General features: G+C 41.2%; 1 protein-coding gene across 1 annotated transcript; it reads right to left on the bottom strand.

The window, feature by feature from the left end:
• Nucleotides 1-459: 459 nt before the first annotated feature.
• On the bottom strand, nt 460-7,449 carry MMAA (metabolism of cobalamin associated A). Its single transcript, XM_042837174.1, has 7 exons — nt 7,435-7,449; nt 6,625-6,660; nt 4,984-5,106; nt 3,656-3,826; nt 3,329-3,414; nt 2,625-2,774; nt 460-877 (listed from the first exon to the last, which is right to left on the bottom strand). Exons 3-7 carry the CDS (start codon nt 5,048-5,050, stop codon nt 590-592), a joined length of 762 nt encoding a protein of 253 aa, XP_042693108.1. The 5' UTR covers nt 5,051-5,106; nt 6,625-6,660; nt 7,435-7,449; the 3' UTR covers nt 460-589.
• Between the last annotated feature and the right edge of the window lie 4,165 nt (nt 7,450-11,614).

The following is an 11,614-nucleotide window of genomic DNA, read 5'->3' as shown; positions in this document are numbered from 1 at the left end:
AAACTTCCCAACAGCGATAGAACAACCCTTTTTATATGCATGCAACGTATTTAAAACTAAGACTCCAGTCAGGTGCTACCAGGAGGTCCAGTGTTCTTGCGGAGGCTTGAGAGGAAGAAAAAAGTAAATCAGAATGGAAAGTAGAAGTGTTTATCACCTCTAAGACAGTCTCACAATGAAACTGCTGCACCAAACCTCTCACTCACCCTTTCAAAGCCACATCACATTTTGACACAGGCTCACATTTTTGACCAACAAATCCATGATAATGACAGACTCAAACTAACTACTGTTGACCAAACACCATGTGTAGTAATCTCTGAGCGTGTTTGCACTGAACTTTGCATATACAGAATCCTACACTATTTTTTGCTCAGTATTTTTTTGGCAGAGTAATAATACATACTAATACCAATAAATATGTATTCCATTAGTGTCTGCTGTAGTGAGACATCTGAATTCACACAGACAAAAACTGAATTTAATATTTACGTTTACATGAAGAAATCAGCAAGAACACAGTAGAATATAATGATTAGAGACCATCCTTGAATGCCTTCAGCAGCAAGAACACAGCAGAATACAATGATTAGATACCATCCTTGAATGCTTTCAGCAGCAGGTCGGCTGCCAGCCCGGGAGACAAGACACCACTAAGAACTTTTTCTTCTAGAAGTGGAATCTTATCTTTGACTGCCAAATGACTCCGGAAATGTTCCAACATATTTTCTTGGATGAGATTCCACATCCACACTTTCTGCTGTTTCCGTCGCTTGGCAATCAGCTCACCGCTTGTGAGCATGAGGTCGCGAAATTCTGTCATTTTATCCCACATATCTGAGATCCCTTCTCCAGTCTTGGCAGAGATACGCATTACCTGTTGGATTCAGAAGAATTTTTAAAGCCAAGTAATTACTGGACTTGCGGGTTCAATTACTGCACCAGGTAGACTGCCACAGTCAGGTAACATGGAAGGCAAGTTTGCTTCAATGCACCTACACCCAGTGCCACTCAAAACAGTTTTGTGCTGCTCACACTTCTCTCCACGAAGAATGAAAAATAAAATTAAAACTATCTCAAAGACAGGATTGTACCAACCATAAGTAGATGGTGAGATCCATAATATTTGGGACAAACAGGGCTTGTCCAACTGCTTGTATAGCAAGTGAGAATCATTTCAAATATGATCTTTAGCTAAAAATGTACAGCGTTTCTATTTTACATAAATGTAAACTTGATTATGTATGCTGGTAGCCAGACTCTGATAGCTACCCTTCTGACTTCAAGTATTCTGGGAACGAGGCATTAAACTTCTTCTTACATGTGCTTCCCAGCCTAGGAATTCATTCTGCCACAGTATTTTAGGCATCCAACAGAACCTTTTAAATTGAGCTGCTTTTATCTTTTCCAAGAAAAAAATCTCCAATCTGATGGCTTAAGTCCCTGCATGTCAATATTTCCTTTTTTTTTTCCAGTAGTCAAACAATGCCATCACTGAAATAGAGACAGATTTCTGATAAACTGGTTAATTCAATAAATAAAAATAGGTGTTCCGGGTCACATTTATAAGGCTGAACAAACAGGTACCTATGCAGATATACTAGCTGCTTATAAGAAGGTGATGAACTAAAAATACAGTGATGAAAAGCAAAGAACCATGTACCACGTATACGATTACGTCACAACAATATGCTGCACCAAGAGGAATCCAAGTATTTTGGTGGAAACAGCTGTTTACGCCTGCAATAATTTACAGCGTTAAAAATCTTATCTGAAAGAGAATTCAGCATTAGAAACTCTTCTGCACTAACTTCAGTCACTGCATTTCTCATTGCAATGACTAGCAACTCTAATCAGATCTAGAAACAAACGTGGCAAAACAATGGTTAAGCCTCAGGCAGTTCAGCTGATGTAAAATTAATTCAAGGGGTCAGTTTTAGGCAGCGTAGAGCAAATCTCCTTTATACACTCACATACAGAGTGAGAATGCGTGCACATGTACTTATATATTAGTATTTTAGTATTTTTCTTAATGATTTGCTGTTACCTTTTAATATACAGGATAATGCATCGATACGAAAAGCACTTGGGATGACAAAACCAATAATTTAGACATTGTACACACCATCAAATGAGGTTCCTGTTCATAAGAACTTCTATTATGTGATTTAAAAAAGAAGCAAAAAAATGAACAAGTCAAAGAACAAAGATAATCACAGGTCCGAGAGTTGTAAGAAGGGAAAAAAAAGCTCAGAGAACATTTTAAGATACACATAATTTGCCAAAAGCGAGACAAGGTAGTCTAACTACAACCCATGTTAGAAATTGGTCTGTTAGCGCTCAGATTGTAGCTCACAACAGAAACCGCAGTGGGCAGAACTGTGGCTGTGCAGTGCCTCATGCAGCACGCCTTGAGATCAGAGGTGAAATAGAAACAGCAGCAAACAAGTCTCTCGTACAGGGTAAATAAGCTAAGCAATCATACTAAACTTTTTATAGAAGAGCTTAGAGAGACTTTATACAGCTAGGTGAGACAGTAACAGCTGTAAATCATTCAGCACTTTCTAGGAAAACAAAACCAGACAAAACACCTCAACAAAAACGCCATAGCAAAGTATACACACCTTTGGTCTCCAAACCTTTGAACGCTTGCGAAGCAGCTTCATAGCACTAACATATTCAGCTTGTATTCTCCGTGCGGGCACAATTAAATCACCATCAGCTTTATTTACAGCAACTAGATCTGCCATCTCAATTATACCCCGCTTGATACCCTGAACAGAGTATAGAGAGAAATCATGAATTCCCAGAATAGCTGCGCCGCGCTGAGCTAATCACGGAAAGCCGATCAGAAAAGCTTGGCTTTGGTGGCTCCTGCTGAAGGGAGGTTGGATACGCCAGTCATGCAACAGTTGTACCACTGGCCTCTATCAGCACCAGTTATTATTTTGACACTGGGATGCTACGTATGGATATCCGAGTTTGCACGAGAGACTACTTTATGCACAGAGTCTTAAGTTTAACCAAAACAAGACCAAGTTTGCAAAACTAGTTATATTGTTTTCCTGTAATAAAAAAAAAAACACTCCCAATACATCATATATAGCCAGTAAATATCAGAATCTTACAACCTAGCACTTCCTACATATGGAAAAAAAATCAGACCCCAACTATGTGATAAATTGGTAAGATACTGAAAAGACTCCAGTAACAGCAGCGTAATTGACAAAATGCTACTGAAGTGAATTTCCTGCATAGACTACATTCCTAGACTTAAATTTCTCTTTCCAAGCTTAGGTAGTACTTAAAAAGAGAACGTGAAAAATACCTGTAATTCATCACCGCCCGCGGGTGGCAGCAATAATATAAACATATCAACCATGTCAGCCACAGCAAATTCTGACTGTCCCACACCTGAAAAATTAAATCCAGAGTTTACCAATTCTGGCAAGCTTTCACAGTCGCATTAATGACAACACTTATAGCAAAAAGCAGTTTTGCACCATCTTGACAGCGGGTGTCCGTTTTCACCCAGTGACCTTGTGTAACAGCAGGAGCAAAATTCAAGATGAAAGATGACAAAGTTTCAAGTGAGAGACACATTAGATATTAGGTATCAGAGCAGGATATCTGGAAGAAAACCCTAAGCACCTACCTACAGTTTCCACAAGAACAACATCGTAGCCTCCTCCTTCGCACAGCAGAATGGCTTCATTTGTAGTCCTTGTTACACCTCCTAATGTTCCTCTCGTTGGAGAAGGTCTGATGTATGCATTCATGTCTCTTGACAACTCAGTCATCCGTGTTTTATCACCCAGTAAAGAACCTTAAAAATTTACTATTTTACTACTAAATGCACAAAACATTCAGATCTCCCTTCCCTGTTCCCTGCCACCCCCGAAACGAGCAAGAAAAAGCCACTGCCTGGCTCTTCTGGTTTTCAGAAGCTGGAAAGGCCTGACAAGCAGATCTCACTCCTACAAAATATGAAGAATTCCTTCTAGGTCAGAGCGGCTTCCAAAATTTCTAAGCAGCTTTTTTTGTAGCTTACACACCGCAGGCCACAAAATTCACCTTCATCGTTTCTTTCCAAAAAGACAAATTCCCACGTTATGACCCTGGTACTTGTTGCTGTGCTGGATTTTACTTGTTTAACACATGTTCCACAAGATAAGAGATGCTCAGTTCACATACGTGGTATAATCCTGGCATATTGCCATTCTACTGATGTGTCCTGAATGTACACACGCAAGAACATAACGCTCCCTAGTTTCAATTCAGTGTAAACTGAAATTTGTTTCTGTTTAAATAGTTCCAGTGCAGCATCTTCTAACAAAGTCCCCAGAAGTTTTGTTCTGAGAGTGACAGATAACAGCCACACAACCCTGAAGAATCCCAAATTTTAAGAAGCCACCTTGCAATCTGCACTGCAAGTCTGACAAACTGCAACAATACCGCAGCAGGTGACTGTGACACTGAGCCAGTCATCTCAAATCTGCAAATTCTTACTGAGAACTAGTAAGTTGAGAATGACTCTAACCTGATATACACATCTGGATCGCAATATACTCCAAATTAAAGTTATAAACTGGCATGTGCTTGCTGCCTAGTGATCACCGCTATCACTTTTGAAATATAAATACAAATCTATGTCACTTTACTGTTTAATTCACGCAACAATAAGCAGATAAATAAAACCTGAGAGAGAAAAAACAGCAGTTAACTGTAGTTTCAGGGAAAAAAAAAAAAAAAAAAAAGATATGAAAGAGCATTCAAACACTGGTCAAACACTGGAGAAGAATAAATCTGACAATGATGCCTAATTTTTGATTTCATATCGTGCGGGGAAAGTGAAAAAATTGACATAATGTTAGTTTTTAATATCTTATAGGCACCCTAACTAATCCTGTATTTGCCCCAAAGAAATATTTATACATTTCAAAACACATTAGAAACCTGACTGAAACATTACGACCTACTTACCACCACTTGTACTAGAAGAGGGGTCTACAGCCAGCACTGATACTTTGTGTCCTCTTTCTGTAAGCATTTTCCCAAAGCATTCAATGAAAGTTGATTTCCCAGCACCAGGAGGACCAGATAATCCTAAATAAGCACGCCAAGAAAACAGGAAGACAAAAAAGCCTCACCTTGTTAATGAAATAAATAACGCACCACATAAGCACTGTCAATGCTAATTTGAAAACAATTCACGTTGTATCACAATATCACAACAAAGATAAATAAAAGGCTGTGCCACAATTGATACACTCAACTAAGCACTTGTAATTAGCTTCAAAAACACCTTGGTCAGCAATGCTGACTTCACCACCCCTCATGCTATCCATACCATTAAGTATTTATCCAGCCTTACTCCCTCCTTTCTAAGAAATGTAACTACAGCAGCTTATAGTCCCTAAAAAAAAAAAAAAAGTAATAATCTAAAACTCTATTTTTCAGATTTACTTTGAAGGGCTACAGGGCAATTTGCCAGCATTTCAAAGCATGTAAGATAAGACCAGCTTGATCGTTTGCACTAAATACTTCTCATGCTTCCCGCACTCAAATTCTCATTTTTACTGCTTTTGTCCGCAGGAAAAATGGCAACTTGGTATGACAAGTTTTCTACGCAAGGTAAGAACATTTTAGAGTTTCTAAGAGAATCCGGTTCGACTCTCCTCAGATGAAAACTTGCTGCTTGAAGGCAATGTAATAAAGCAGAAAGATACATATTTTTTCTCTTACGGATTTTTGAAAGAGTTGAGAACGTACTCAAAGAAAACAGCAACTTCAGGATAAGAACAGATCTGTTACATTCTTCCCTAAGTTCAGATGACAGCTATATCAATCTGCTAGCTACATAGCATTTCAGTTCATAATGCATATCAAAACAAACACCACCACCAAAAAACAAAAAAATTAGAAAATACAAAACCCGAACAACCCACAACAGTAACTATGCCACAACAACTAAGGAAGCACAAATTACTTCTACTTTTTTTTTTCAAGAATTTTTCCAGCCCAAGCCATAACTTCACTGGCAGCAGAAGCAATCAGAATTATCAGAAATCATAAGAAACTAAAGATGCAAAATTACAGAGGATAATGTTTAAATTACAATAGTGATAATAAAAGGTGAACACCGTTGTTCTGCCAAAGCAACTACTGAACAGGTATAAAAGGACTAACCCACTCTAAAGGCAAGCGGCCTTCCTTGATTTAATTTTTCTTGTTCCCTGTGGTAGGATAATACCTTCTGAAGGAGCACCTGGGCTACTTTCTTTTTCCTAGTCTGAGATGATTCTATAAGTGTAATGGCTTCAGCTAAACAGGCTCTGTGACCCTGGACAAGCCCATTGTAAAGTCTATCTATAAGCCCTTTTTCTCTGTTGGAAAGCCCTTCTGCTTCCTGCTCAGGGGGACTTTGGTGACACAGCTCTCTGCTCGAAAACTTCGACAAACACATCTGTTTTGAACAATGTAGGTGCACTGGTGTAAGAGACTCAATGCACAGGAAATCTGATCTGGAAATGCAAGTTAAGTTCTTGAAGTAAGTTCTTTTAGAGAAATAATGATGAGGGAATCTCAGCAGTACAGAAGGAATCTTCATTTTGTTTGGAGTACCAGAGGTATACCACTGCACTTCTGTCTGCAGAAACCCTAAGGAGAGAGGAAAACATTTTTACTTCCTTCTAAGATCTCAAAGTTCTGAATCGTGAGGATTCAGACAAAACACACAGGCAGGCACACATCAGCTATTTCATCCCAGCCTGCCATCTTAAGCAACAAAGATGGCAGAGAGAGATCATCCTCTCTCCCCATTGAAAAAAACAAAAACAAACAAACAAACAAAAAACAGAACAGAACAAAAACGATGCTACGGAATCAGCAGCAGCATCACATCACTTTATTACTGTACGTAACAAATGAAGGCATTACTTGCTGAATGATCAGACAATTAAAAAGCTCTTTTAAGTACAACAGCCTCCAACAGCGTACAGACCACCCTAAGGTCCTAGGAACAAACACTGCAAACCCACCCTCGCACACGGCAAGTCAGCACACGCTTTACTTTGACGAGCGCAGGGCTTTACAAACTACGACACGTTATTTCCAGACGAAGCACGGCCACGACACGAGAACATTGAGCAGCAACCTGCGGGCGCCGACACGCTGTGGGCCTACAGCGAACAAGCTCAGCCAGCACCGGCCCGAGCCCCAGAGGCTCCCACAACCGCTTGCCTCTCGGCGGCGCTCCCGCGGCTCAGAACGGCGCCCACTCGCGCCGCGCCTCGCCGTTCCGCTCCCGCCTCCGGGACCGACGGTTGGTGAGGGACCACCGCCGCGCGCCAGCCTCTCGGGGCGCCTCCCCAGCGCCGCGGGGACGCGCCGCTACCCGCCGTCCCATCACCGGCGACCGCCCCCAGGACCTACCGGCGGCCGTCCCACCCCGGGGAAGTGACGCCTTCGTACCGTGCCGGAACTGCCGAGCAGAACCCGCCCCGGCGCCGGGAAGCGTAGCGGCGCCCGGTAGGGGCTGCCCTGAGGGAGCGCGGCGCGCGCGTCGCTTCTCGCGCTCGGCCGTTACGGGGATGGCGCTTGAGCGGCCGTTAGGCAGCAACGGCGCTCGGTCAGAGCCCCGCAGCCGCTGACGGGGGAGGGAACCGCAAAATCGCATTCAATTCCCGACGTCTTCAAAACGGCAGACTGTAATTTCTGCACGAGCACTACCCGTTCTCCGAGAAGAAAAGCTGAAGCCCGCGACCGTTTATTTATTTGTACTTCTTCCTTGTATTTATTAAGCTCAACGACCGCATTTTAAATAATCCAGAAATCAGCGATCTGAGGGTGAGAAGTTCTCGCTGTATAGTCGTCTTGTGGACCAGAACTAAACAGTGCAGTTGGCAGTTCAGAACACGTAGTGCTCCATGCACAACAGCAGGGGCATTGCCTATCTGCTATGACCATGAGAAACCATGCATGTATTCTACTGTACTGATCCTGGAAGAATCATTTCGAGACACTTGAACAAATATGATTTCCTGGTGGAGCTTCACCAGTGGTTAAGTCAGCTGTTTTCCATCCCCCTCTCCTCAACTCCAATTTTAAACAGTCCCCCCACATGCGACATGGCAGACAGGCTTCGTATTGCACTGCAATTTACATTCACTTGTTCTCTCAGACCATTGGAAGAGAGATTGCACAGATCTACTGCAACTGTGCACTTTCCTTGCCTCCCTGACTTCATATAAAACAAAGTACTTCCTTAGAAGCTGGACCATAGCTCCTGTCTTCTCCATCTACACTCTGTCCCATTACAGCGTTCTCGTTTCCCAAATGGTGTCTTAAGGTACACTACCAGACATGCTGCTTTTTGGTTTTTATTACACCCACTCCAATACCTTTTGGTTAGTGTCACTGTTTTGTGCTTTCTGATCTCTAACACCAGTAGCTCTCTTGGCCCACATGGGTGGTTGGTTACTTACAAAGTTAGTGTCATAGTTCTGAGCCAGTACGATAGCAGTCCTGCTGCAAGTTGTTAAAAAGCATTGTGCCATGGAGTAGAGGTGTGTGGGATACATATATGTTTGAACAAAATATGCAAGTGGGTCCCAAAGTAAAAAAAGGAGTACGCTGTAGCTTGTTGCAACGCAAGCAGTAATATGCCATTAGCATCTTTGCCTAATTCTACCATGCATATTTACATTTCATTTAATCAGCTTCCCCTTGCAGTTTTAGTTGGATTATTTCTTCCCTTCTATTGAAGAACTCAGATTTCCATAGCTGTGCTCATCTCTTAATAAGTCCAGAAGCAATTTTTGTGCACATTATTGTCAGCATTTATAACATTCATGGAAACAGCTATAAGCTATGTGCTGCTAAGGCAAGTACAAAAGTGAAATCCTCAATGACATAATTGCAAAACGCTGATAAGAAATTTAATCAAGACAAATAATTAAATGAACAGCATCAGCTTGAAACCCACCAGCTTTTGCCTGAACATAGGAAGACGTACTGTAGCTGTATGCAGGAACTAGCTGTATTGGTCTCCCTCTCTGGATGTTCAGTGGTTCAGCAAGGCTACACTTGGTACTGGTTATGGTTACAAGATAATTATATTCATTTTACTAGAAATGATGTTTATTCAGAGATGAGGCTTTATTCCATTTGTTCCCATGCCATTCTCCCCTTGCAAGGATAGGAGGGATATTTAAGAAAGCTCAACCATTCCCCTTCTCTGCTGTGCCTTCTTACTAAATGATCTTCTCGTAATGAAAAACAAATTCAGTGAAATTCCTATGCTGCCAGCCCATTCTGCACTTGCAGTAGTACTATGCTACAAGTCTTTTTTGCTGTCACTCGGGTGCTCCAACATTTATCCATTCTGCCTCTCAGTTCACCCTGCTTGCTTGCAAATGCATGGTTTTGGCTAGTATGGTTACAACCAGACTAGTAGTTTCACTGCTATTATAAGCAGTTCAAGGACAATAAAACCATACTTAGACCACATTAAACATTTTGGCTGACATAACAGAGATCCATACTAAGTATCCAAACAAGCTTTCTTACCCAACCACTGTACGCTTGTCTCCCAGCTCCCAGAGACAGCAGCAAAGCACTTCTTCCCCTTTCACAGCTGTGAGCGAAACACATTGCATCCCAATGCACCAACCGGGGTCTCCATTGCAATCTCCCACTGCCGACTACAGCAACAAGCCATAATCTTGGGTGCAAGTTAAATCCTGCCAATGTGTCAGGTGTAGGTGAGTTACAGAATGACTATAGTCCCTACTACAGTACAAAATGAAACTGCAGTGGTGACCAAATGACTGCTTGTCCTTTATTTCAGAGGACACTCCTCAATTCATTTCAGTCCGTACACAGAGAAGACTAAACTAATCTGAGCTTCACAGAGCAACATTAAGCAAGGCACCGTCTGATTAACAGCTTTGTTTTCAGCTAAGAGCATAAGACTTAAATAAGAACAGTCTCAGACTTAAAAAATCCTTCTGCATAGTTTTAAAGAAAATCGGACATCTGAAAAAAATACAGCAGGAAACTTATTTGCATCAGAAAGTTCACCTACTGCAGTGCAAAACCCGAAGCCTTGGCTCAGGATATGTTCATGACTCAGTTAAGGAAAGAGCCCAAAAGAAATAATCTCCAAATACCCAAAGGCTTATTAACAGTTACACAAGCAGATGTTTACTGTGTTCAAGACAGAAGCAAAAGTTTGCCCTTTGGCTAGGTCTGGGGACAAAAGCCTTGCCCCAGCTTTCTCAGCTGCCAACCTACACACAGGGAATGACTGGAGTGGTTGAGCAGATTCACTGTACTAGAAAGGAGCTGTAACATTGTGAGAGCTGCTAAAGCTGTCCAGTCAATGTGCAGAAAAAGAATTTGCTCTTAACTTTGCCTGAAACCTATCAAGAGAGTACCTGAAGAAAGAGGAGACAGACTTCATCTTAGATCATATGGTTTATATTTGTAAAGCATTTTTATCAGCAAAGAAGCTGAAATTTCTCCACAGAATTTTATGGCAGTGACTTCAACATTGTCTTTTTGGTATTAGCCGAGCTATGACAGAACATTAGTAAGCCATGGCATCACCCTCTAGAGGACAATTTCCTACTGGTCACACAGAAGTTTTTCCAACTGTTCACAATGAACTGCCTGACGTAATATGAAATGTAAAAGATCTTAAAAATGTTTATCTTCTAGAAGTAGTTTTGTTATGTTTGCTTGCAAAAGCAAACTAAATTATGTTGCCCAAGACTGATTAATTCTTAAGAATTATAAGTCAGGAAAGCTAAGTCACCATTAAAATATTGCCCAAAAAATAGCATCATTTTTTCTTTCTATTATTAAAAAAACACTTGGTGTAAGGAGTATCTTCTTCTCCACAGCCTCCAGTGAGTCATGATATCAAAATATTTCACACACAGGGCATCACTGAACAGCTGGTAACTGTTAATTGCCTCCTGATTATTTTCAGCACAGCAATGAAATCATAGCGAGCATATTCAAATACAGCATGTACAGTAAAATCTGGTGCTTGACTTTTACAAAGCATCCTCATTCCCAGCTACTTTGTGCCTATGGAAATCATTAATGGGCGGCAATTTTTAAGTTCTTTCAGACTCGACAAAGTTGGTACCAAAGGCAGATGCTTACAAAGCATTAAATCCTACCTGCCTTCTCCTCCCACTCTAGTATGCAAAAAAAAAAAAAAAAATTCCTTAGATTGGTATGAAACTGGCACAGTCAGAGATATAGGAAAACTTAAGTGTTTGCAGTTCAGGCCAAATTCCCAATAGAAACAGGGAAGCTGTTTCCTGCAGTCCAGGTAAACATCTCAAACATGAGGCTATCGTTTATCTTGCAATTACTTTTGGTTCCTTGTATGCTTCCTCTCCAACACGTGCAAAGCTTCAGTCTTCTTAAAATCACTGAACTTTGCACTGTAAATGTCTCTTCTCCAGGCAACTGCAGCGAATAGAGAAGAATCTTTCAACTTTGTCTAAGATTCAATGATATAAGATCATCCTACCCAAAACAGTAGTAACACAACATTGCAAGGGCTGGCAATCTAGCTGAGAAATGGCTTTTAAAA

Source organism: Centrocercus urophasianus, unplaced genomic scaffold, assembly GCF_019232065.1.
Source record: "Centrocercus urophasianus isolate 14NV4802_14NV808 unplaced genomic scaffold, USGS_Curo_1.0 seq_69, whole genome shotgun sequence".
Classification (NCBI taxonomy): Eukaryota; Metazoa; Chordata; class Aves; order Galliformes; family Phasianidae; genus Centrocercus; species Centrocercus urophasianus.
This window is presented reverse-complemented; position numbering and strand designations above follow the sequence as displayed.

Excerpts from the sequence above, each read along its gene's own strand:
- MMAA (XM_042837174.1), bottom strand. The coding sequence starts at position 5,050 with ATGCTTACAGAAAGAGGACACAAAGTATCAGTGCTGGCTGTAGACCCC. Across the intron at positions 3,827-4,983 it reads CTCTTCTAGTACAAGTGGTG|GTTCTTTACTGGGTGATAAA; the intron begins GTAAGTAGGTCG and ends TAAATTTTTAAG. Across the intron at positions 878-2,624 it reads CAAAGGTTTGGAGACCAAAG|GTAATGCGTATCTCTGCCAA; the intron begins GTGTGTATACTT and ends TGAATCCAACAG.